At 30.8% G+C, this 10956-nt stretch overlaps 1 protein-coding gene across 1 annotated transcript in view; it reads left to right on the top strand.

Moving 5' to 3' along the window:
- Positions 1-3190: 3190 nt before the first annotated feature.
- The window catches only part of LOC144960425 (uncharacterized), an 18708-nt gene continuing 10942 nt past the window's right edge, over positions 3191-10956 (top strand). The window contains exons 1-4 of the mRNA XM_078893508.1: positions 3191-3299; positions 4180-4356; positions 8599-8687; positions 9099-9249. Of these exons, the coding sequence (XP_078749634.1) occupies positions 3191-3299; positions 4180-4356; positions 8599-8687; positions 9099-9249 (526 nt within the window). The remainder of the gene's footprint in view (positions 3300-4179; positions 4357-8598; positions 8688-9098; positions 9250-10956) is intronic.

The following is a 10956-nucleotide window of genomic DNA, read 5'->3' as shown; positions in this document are numbered from 1 at the left end:
GTAGTAGTAGTAGAAGTAGTAGTAGTAGTAGTAGTAGTAGTAGTAGTAGTAGTAGTAGTAGTAGTAGTAGTAATAGTAGTAGTAGTAGTAGTATTAGTAGTAGTAAGTAGTAGTAGTAGTAGTAGTAGTAGTAGTAGTAGTAGTGTAGTAGTAGTAGTAGTAGTAGTAGTAGTAGTAGTAGTAGTAGTAGTAGTAGTAGTAGTAGTAGTAGTAGTAGTAGTAGTAGTAGGTAGTAGTAGTAGTAATAGTAGCATTATGTGTAGTACTAGTAGTGCAAAATTTAATTTGATCCGTCAAAGTGAAACCTCATTTTCAGCAAGGGGTCAAAATTACTCATACCTCTTGTTGGTAAACATTACTATTTAATTGCCAGTAACAAAGAAATATAAAAATTCATGTTGTTTAATATCTTTTTTCAAGTGGTAACACACACACACACACACACATATATATATATATATATATATATAATATATATATATATATATATATATATATATATATATATATATATATAATTCATTCATTTATAATTTATTAATGGCAATCCAGTTAACATTTTCGCAAAATTCCCCCATTGATCGAACCAATAGGCTCACATCATATTGCTGACACGATTCTTAAAGTAATACAAATGCAAATTTATGTCACAGTCTAAGAATATTGGCTAATGGTTGCATTGAAAGTACGTATAGTTAAGGGCCCAATACTGAACCCTGAGGTACTACATAAACTACACCCGAATGAGAAGACTTTTAATTATTTACTATGATTGCCGCCCCAATCCACTTTAATACATTTCCAGAAAGTCTAAAAGATTCAGAGATACATTTGTTAAATATTGAGTTTTCGATCGTCTCAAATGCTACATTGAGATCCAGAAGATCAAAAATAGAAACGTTGTCTTCAACAACAACATGGAGAAGAGCTAATTGAACTTTTGTTCATGCGGTTTTATTGTTATGGTGTTGACGATATGCAGACTGGTGGGTCTCAAAAGCATTATAAATGACTACGTGTGCTTTAAGCTGTTTGGCGAAATTTTTTCCAATATTTTAGAAATAGACGGTTGATTAGACATTTACCTAAAAAGGTTAAGCTCTTCAGGACAGAACGTTATTTTTTTCAATAGAGGAGTAACAATATCGTGTTTAACCCTCTCCTTACCAACTAAAGGAAAATCGTCACATTTCTTACGATTCAATCAAGCTTTTTCTTATTCAAATTTATTTTATACATCAAAATGAACCGTGTATTGTAAAATATGTTTTGTTAAAGAAACTACGTCTCGCAAGAATTGTACGGCTATTGTGTCAGAGCGATAACAAATCTATTTTTGTGTTAGTTGGGTGTGCGGTTTCGGGTAAAATCTTGAAAATGGCTGGTAAGGAGAGGGTTAATACATGAATATTTCCTGTTTGAAGAGATTCATTAACAATTAACAATCACGGAAATTACATGTAGGATGATCTGATCCAAATGGGTGATAAATGAGTTGTTGGTTAAATACGCGAATAAGTGTGTATGAAAGGTGCCACACAAAACATGAAAAAAAGAAGAATTAAAAACATTAAAAAAGTCATTCTACCTTCCAAGTCGAGGCAGACTGATTTTTTTGGATGGTTCTTTTCTTCTCTTTGTCTGGGACCTTTCATTCCTACTTTTTCAGATCTTTATCTTGCATCGGTACCTGCTCCTTAATTTATTGATTTACTACTTTCCAAAAAAAGTTTTTGGTATTTGGTCTAGACAACAGGTTTTTAGAGGCGCTACTTTTATCACATCTCTGACGTCCTGAACTTCCTGGCACTATAGAAAAGGAGGAGATCGATGCAGTACCTTCAACAGTTTTAAAATTGGTGTTTCACATATGATGTTGTCAATGTAAAATCTAATTTCGACAATATCTCCTGGAAATAGTTTCCAAACTCTTCTGGTAGAACCTCTTTGGATACTGTCGATGGTAGCGAATAGCTGGCGATTTTTTTTTTCTTGCTTGTGAGCACGTTGACAATATAGAATCGGCTCTTTGAAGAATTTCATTCTTTTATTGTTATGTCCTAATATTTTGCTGTGGCTTCTTTGAGTAAGAATTTCACTGTTTCGATTTTTTTTTTTTGTTTTTTGTTTTTTTTTGTTTTTTGGGTTTTTTTTGTTTTGTTTTTTCATGAACATCTCTCTATGGACATATTATAAACCCAATAAGCGGACTTTTCTCCGGCTTTTCTTTGTTCGGCAATAGTCTGTTTTATCTCGGTAGTCGTCCATGGCGGTGATGGACATAATTTAGTGGCGATACGCGATTCAATGGGCGTATATTCCTTCCATAGTGTTTTGCCAATTCCCTATAAACAGCACCCATCTTGTCTTCTGAAACTGAAATTGCCGGTATTTCTATACTTAAACTGTTAACCAGATTGGATGTTATCAACATTTTTCTTCGATTTTATTAATTTTCTTACACGTTATTGTATTGTTTATGTACAACTATTTTGAAAGTTATAAGTGGTCCGACAGGCATTTGTCAAGGATATCCACGATATTTTTCTTGTAGAATTCTCTGCCAATCCCTCACCCAGCGTGTGACCCTTTGTTTGTGTTGGGATTGTGATGTAATGGATATTACTATGAGTATAATATGTAATTGATTTGATGGCATTCGTAGTTGAATTATCGCTGTTGTTCAAATGAAAATTAATGTCATATAATACCATTGGTCTTTATTATTTATCTTTGTGATGCCCCAAATAAAATTCGGAGTTGGTTTGTTCGTTCTTTTCATTTTTGGGGGAGATATTGGCAAACAAATGTCAGTGACTTTCCATCTGTTTGTAAATTACACAAACATGAATATAAGAGCTTCAATAAAACAAAATAAGAAAATACCGAATATGGAACTTTTCCAAATCAAAACCATTCTTCGGCCAACGACAAATAGAAAAAAAATAAATTAAGACATAAAAACAACTGTTCTGTCGTCAAAATGGAATTTAATAATGTATTTTTCTTTATTGGGTTATTTTGTTAGATGAAAAATGATTTTGATCACGAAATATTTGTTGTCTGGTATATTTCTATTAATTAAAGCTGTTATATTCCTTTGTATTTATTGAATATAACAGCCCACAGTATAAAGCATAATAGTTTCCCTTTGGCATTGTATCTATATATTTGTGAACTCTTTTTCAACATGATACCAGCGGTGCAAAAGATGAATTCCATCATTCAAAAAAAGGTAAACGGGAGAGTTCCTATTACGAAATACGAACTGCAAATATTGGGATTTGCCTCACTAGGCAGTGAGTATTATCATTCTTCTACTTGATCTTCTTCTTCTTCTTTTTCTTCTTCTTCTTCTTCTTCTTCTTCTTCTTCTTCTTCTTCTTCTTCTTCTTCTTCTTCTTCTTCTTCTTCTTCTTTTTCTTCTTCTTCTTCTTCTTCTTCTTCTTCTTTTCTTCTTCTTCTTCTTCTTCTTCTTCTTCTTCTTCTTCTTCTTCTTCTTCTTCTTCTTCTTCTTCTTCTTTCTTCTTCTTCTTCTTCTTCTTCTTCTTATTTATTTTATTATTATTATTTTATTATTTATTATTATATAGTAGTATTATTAGTATTATTATTATTATTATTATATTATATATTATTATTATTATTATATTATTATTATTATTATTATTATTATTATTATTATTATTATTATATTATTATTATTATTATTATTATTATTATTATTATTATTATTATTATATTATTATTATTATTATTATTATTATTATTATTATTATATATTATATATATAGTTATAGTAGTTAGTAGTAGTAGTATAGTAGTAGTAGTAGTAGTAGTAGTAGATAGTAGAAGTAGTAGTAGTAGTAGTAGTAGTAGTAGTAGTAGTAGTAGTAGTAGTAGTAATAATAGTAGTAGTAGTAGTAGTAGTAGTAGTAGTAGTAGTAGTAGTAGTAGTAGTAATAGTAGTAGTAGTAGTAGTAGTAGTAGTAGTAGTAGTAGTAGTAGTAGTAGTAGTAGTAGTAGTAGTTGTAGTAGTAGTAGCAGTAGTAGTAGTAGTAGTAGTAGTAGTAGTAGTAGTAGTAGTAGTAGTAGTAGTAGTAGTAGTAGTAGTAGTAGTAGTAGTAGTAGTAGAGGTAGTATTAACAGTAGTAACAGATGTTGTTCTATGGATTTCAGATAATTGTGGTACAATTGGTATGGTGTATGACGGTCATAAATCTTGCATCCAGGTGTTAGATGAGAAAAAATCGTTTGATGATGCGAGGAAAACATGTCAACAACTCTCCGTGGGACCTTTACGCAGCGATCTTGTAGAAATAAGGGATGCTGCTATGAATGCATTTATCAACACAAGTATGTGTTTGTAATTGATTTAAAACAACGTGCAATAAATTACAGGCCTGATAAGCCGGTTTATTATGGGATCATTTTTGGTATGGAACTATCAATAAATGTGAAACAAGATATCGCCCATTACATCAATGTTAAACCGTGCCCACAATGGGTTTCGGATGTCAGACCTGCCTATGTGTAAACGTCAATTTAAAGGAGTAGAGAAGAAAATTTGTAATGCCACGTCTTCTAATGTTCCGGTTCCTGATTCCTCTAAAACGTATATGTGACCAGTCCTTTGGAGGATTAATAATGAATAGTTTACATATTGTATCATACGGTGGCATAACATTTTAGTAGAATGATGTATAGGTATAGTCTCAGATTTTCCTGAAAGATTGATGATCTTATTTTACGACCAGCATATTTAGGCAAGAAAATAAAATGCTATTATTCTGAAACCAGAAGATAATTTACACAAGGTATGCAGCCAGTCCTCTGAATGAGTAGTTTTATAATTTCAATGAACCTGTATTTTGACACGAAACTTTTCTTCTCCATCGTGTATTATACTTTATATAAGAGCTAATGGGGCCAACGTAAGTATTCAGTCCCCTTGAAGACTAGTGTCATACATCGATGAACTTTGAACCAGTACATGCCACTCTTGTTCCTTATTGTTTATGATACTTTTTAGAAGAGATAAATGAGCCTAGCACGTGGAGATTTTTACAGGTGACCTGACTGGTCTCTGTTGGTGTGACCCGATCTGTGCATCCGTTACACGGGATTTTTGTCCACTCACAAGAGGTATCACAAACCGAACGTTACCAGTCCATGTCACTGCCTCTCTATTCTATTTTTCGTCTTGCTCACAATCGTGGTCAATTCTCACTAAAGTATATCAACCAGACGATATGGAAGGAACGAAATTGACGTCAGTTAACACTTGTTATTATTTTAAGACAACCATTTTTGGCCATTAGTTCTCATTAAATTATATCAATCAGACGATAGACGTTCAATGTTACACTTAGTTTGTGTGTGTGTTGATTCGCTATTTCCGGTTGGTGGGTGTTGTATTTTACATAAACTCATAGCATCAATGACTGTAAAGGCTCCCGCATCAATTGTAGTAATGGTTATAATAGTGTAATATGTCGAGAGAGAGAGAGAGAGAGAGGGGAGAGAGATAGGGGGAGAGAGAGAGGGGGAGAGAGAGAGGGGGGGAGAGAGAGAGAAGGGGAGAGAGAGAGAGAGGGAGAGAGAGAGGGGGGAGAGAGAGAGAAGGGGAGAGAGAGAGGGGGTAGAGAGGGAAAGAGGGGAGAGAGAGAGAGAGAGAGAGAGGGAGAGAGAGAGAGGGAGAGAGAGAGAGAGAGAGGGAGAGAGAGCGAGAGAGAGAGAGAGAGAGAGAGAGAGAGAGAGATAAAGAGGCAGAAAGAGGAGGGGGGAGGGGAAGAAAAGGGATCAGGGGATGCTGTTTACAAAAAAAATAGCGCTTTTATATAGAGCAATATCCACTAAACGTGCTCGGAGCACTTTAAAAGGCTACTAAGCCAACAACAACACATTAGGACGAAACATGACGTCTGTTAGGCAAAATTAGAATTGTTTCCGATAGAGATAACGCTTTTAACGGCAAGGCACGATGAGAGAATGTGAATAAAATGATTCTTTTCAAGGAGTCAACTATGCGCGGATCAGAGCTGGACTGGAACTAGGGCCTTTTAATCCGAAGGCGAGTGTCATAGTTTAATATTAATAATAATAATAATAATAATAATAATAATAATAATAATAATAATAAATAATAATAATAATAATAATATTAATAATAATATAATAATAATAATAATAATAATAATAATAATAATAATAATAATAATAATAATAATAATAATAATAAATAATAATAATAATAATAATAATAATATAATAATAATAATAATAATAATAATAATTTAATAATAATAATAATAATAATAATAATAATAATAATAATAATAATAATAATAATATAATAATAATAAATAATATAATAATAATAATAATAATAATAATAATAATACTAATAATAATAATAATAATAATAATAATAATAATAATAATAATAATAATAATAATAATAATAATAATAATAATAATAATAATAATAATAGAGCTCCTTTCCATCAAATATGCTCGAAAGCGCCAATACATTTATCCACATGATTTCATTTATATATACATACAGAAAATTCAATGAAATCAATAGAATTACTCACATAAAAATGAGGATTTAAAGGAAGACAGAGATTTACGGTGTCTGGTGTCTGCTGACTCACATGGGAGCAGAATGTGCGAAAGCACGTCTTGTAAAATTCGACTCAGGAATCAAACGGTTCATGTAGAGGGAATTCGATGAGCGAAGTGAACCATTCGGATTGTAGACAGGAAGAGAATATTCGGCTCTGTGCTTTGTGGTATGACACTCCATTTCGGATCGAAGGTCCTTAGTTCGAGACTCGATCGGCGCATAGATGAGTCCTTAGAGAAGACAAATTATTCAAATTATATCACCGTACTCAGGTTTTAAATGAGTACCTGTCCGTGAACAACGTTCTCTCTGTCGTAAAAAAAAACAAACAGCACTGTAATATCGCCAAACAAGCATCATGTCTCGTTCTACATGTGGGTGTTGTTCAGGGACATCCATTGTAAAGCGCTTTGGGCACGATTAGTGGATATTGCGCTATATAAAAAACCCAAGTCTTGTTTTATGTTTGGTGTATTTTTATTGTCTGTGGTTGTGGGATGAAGAAGAGTTGTGTTTTTCTTTGTTTTTGTTTATGAAGTTGCCATATTGTATTCCTATGTGTCTAAAACTTTTTACAATCAACAGCATTCAGCAGATTACGATTACTTTAATTTTTATGCTGTGCTTTATAAAGAGTAAAATAGCATGAAATAATAATAATAATAATAATAATAATAATAATAATATAATAATAATAATAATAATAATAATAATAATAATAATAATAATAATAATAATAATAATAATAATAATAATAATAATAATAATAATAATAATAATAATACTTTATTGCATCCCAAAAAGGAAATTTTTTGTACAGACGTGTTATAATTTACATATAAGATAAAAATACAATGGAAATAGGGTGTATATATATAAAAAAAGGAGCAGCTCTATAACCAGAGCTGCGCTTTATAATATGAATAATTTCAACACTGTAAAATAGTTAAAACTGTCACTATAAATTGAAAATTGAAAACATTGCAAAACAAATAAATTAATAAATTAATATTTATATTTTTAAAAAGTAAAAATGAGAAATAGTTATATAAAATGATTATTGCTTGTTGTTATAAAGCCTAATACTGGACGGCAGAAAAGATTTTCGGTGTCTCTCTGTTTTCGTTGAAATAGAGAAAGGGCGACCACTTCTTTCTGACATAATAATTGATGGTCTTTGTGGATGATACTGGTCATTTAATATTTTAGTTATTTTATTTATACAAAATTTCTCGTATAAAAGATCTACATCGTCAACATCATTTATATAGCGTTTAATGGATTTTTTAATATTTGAATTTATTTTGTTCCTTTCCACTGCTAAGCAATAAAATATGAGATTATTTCATTTATGTATAGTTATGTCGTGTCAAATCAAACTACGAGCTTGCGAGCATGAGCTATTGCACGATAAATAAATAGCATGTTTAAATAAACACCCAGAAATAGCAATAATCGTACCCCCCCCCCCACCAAATAAGATATATGAGATATGTCGTGATCAATTTGCTGGATAAGTAATTCCATTCCCCATAATTTGCATTTTTCTCTGTCTGCCTGAGTGACAATTTGACCCAAAATTAAAAACGTTGTATTTGTATTCATGTGCACCAAAATATTATTTTAACACCAATCATCTGTCTTTTATTTCGAATTTCACACCAATAAAATGCGAGAAAAAAATTCTGCACTTTTTGAATACAATGTTTGTCTAACACCTTCGAACCATTATTCAACGATTACGTCATTACTCTTGAGAATTGAATAAAATTCGAATTTTAGTTAAATGAAACGTTTGATAATCTGACGTCACAAATCATCATTGTAGAGCCTGTATTTTTACTCGTTGCTATTTATAGGAGAGTCCATGTGTTATACAAGAAAGTGCACATGGGGAACGACAGAATAATGCAATTTGTTTTATTATTATCAATTAAAAATTCCCAATCGATGTAATTCTATTGCAGAAATCCTGAGTACGGAAGACTATTGGACGGGTTTAAGATATGATTATTCTTCGAAAAAAATTAAGTATTTAAATGGCTTGAAAGGAAAAGTGAGTGACGTCATAATAATAATAATAATAATAATAATAATAATAATAATAATAATAATAATAATAATAATAATTATTATTATTATTATTATTATTATTATATTATTATTATTATTATTATTATTATTAGTAGTAGTAGTAGTAGTAGTAGTAGTAGTAGTATTATTATTATTATTACTATTATTATTATTATTATTATTATTATTATTATTATTATTATTATTATTATTATTATTATTATTATTATTATTATTAATAATATTTTCATCATCATCATCATCATCATCATCATCATCATCATCATCATCATCATCATCATCATCATCATCATCTTCATCATCATCATCACCATCATCATCATCATCACCACAAATATTACATTACATCAACATAATATCAATGTCCTCCCAGAACCCATACAGTAATTGGTCAGTCAACCAGCCATCCGCCAGCCACAAAGGTATCAAATGTATCAAGATGGCTGCGTCCAAAAAGGGGAAGTGGGCAACGGATGACTGCAAAATAAATCGTAGATTTGTATGTCAACGTGCAGCAAGCCTAGGTATCATTTTTAAAAACATAAATCTGTCAGTGCATGACATAATCAGTGGGAAGGTGAAAATTTAGGATTTGCATTTTCTGAAAGAATATGCTCATAAGAGCACTTTAATATTTATTTGAAGTAAATCGAATGATATTTCATGAAGTTGTATTCAGATGTATTGGTTTGAGATCCACCAAATATTCTCCAATTTCATACTTTTTTCAACTTGACGATTTATAAAATTAAGCTTTGATAATTCTCGAAAGATGTACAAAAGGGTTGATTTAGTCATTTATGACAAGAATTCATTTTGGATAATAATTTACCTTTTAATTAAACTTGGCAAACCTCTCAGTTCAAAGCTTTTCACCACCCGATTGAATGTGTCATTCACTGTAACAAATAACTGTTTAATACTGCCAACAACTTGACCTTGTATACAGAGCTGCGATGTACAAGGAAATATTGGTAGAATTACGAATTTTTGGCTCCAGCTGTAGAACTGCATTGACATATTTGATTCTATAGATCTTCTGGAAAAGGAGATTTTGGTTGCTTAGAGACTGTATTTAGGATTTTGGAAATTATTTTGACCATTTTGAGGGTAAATAATTGTTTTGTAATTTCATATATTGTGATCTTTTCATATATTTATTTTTCATTGGAAACTACGAATTGTTTACACTACAAGTAGGCCGCTCGTCTTATATAACACAATATCCTCAAAAACGAGAACGAAAAAAAAAAAACAACTATGGTAGGGCATCATCTGCTTACCTGACATTTTATTATTTATTTAAAACTTCACACCAACCGAACACAAAATTATTATTTTTTTCTAATCAACCAGAAGAGGAACAGGTGCATTCTATACATATAATTGTCCAGTTTCTTATTTCTATCCATATAATATATATATATATATATATATATATATATATATATATATATATATATGCTTTTAACATTATTTTATCACTCTCCTCTATTTTGAATATCACTTTGAAACGCATACTTCCACTCCCGTTCTCCCACTTTCATTCTCTTTCTCTGTCACTATCTCTATGTCTGTCAATATCTCTATGTCTGTCTCTCTCTCTCTCTCTCTCTCTCTCTCTCTCTCTCTCTCTCTCTCGCTCTCTCTCTCTTTTTTTTTCTTCTCAATATCTTAAGAGCGGAGGTAGGGTACTACTAATAACACTATTGCTGTCTAGTATTCTTCAATTACTCCCCCCTCCCACATCCCCATACGTTATTCTTGAAATATATATATATATATATATATATATATATATATATATATATATATATATATATAGTTTTTCATCTCTCTTTCTCTCCCTATCTCTGCCATTACACGCACACACACAAACACACACACGGACGCTCGCACACACACACACACACACACACACATTTTCAAATAATCTAATATAAATATAAATGTATTATGTCTTTACTTGATAATGGCCAGGGGCCGAAACGTCGCTTGTTTTGTGTTGTTCGTTCATGAGTCAGATTTACTTCCTATATTTGTATCTCCATACATATATATATATATATATATATATATATATATATAATATATATACATATATATATATATATATATATATATATATATATATATATATATATATATTATATAATTAAAAATTGTATTGAATTTAAATCACAGTTGCCCGTGTGGCAAAAATGAATTAAGGTGACGTGGTGTCTTTTTTT

The sequence above is a fragment of the Berghia stephanieae genome, chromosome 15, assembly GCF_034508935.2.
Source record: "Berghia stephanieae isolate SIO BIC M18660-M18661 chromosome 15, UCSD_Bste_1.3, whole genome shotgun sequence".
NCBI classification, from domain to species: Eukaryota; Metazoa; Mollusca; class Gastropoda; order Nudibranchia; family Aeolidiidae; genus Berghia; species Berghia stephanieae.
Note: the sequence above shows the minus strand (reverse complement) of the source record. Positions and strands in the feature narration are given on the sequence as shown.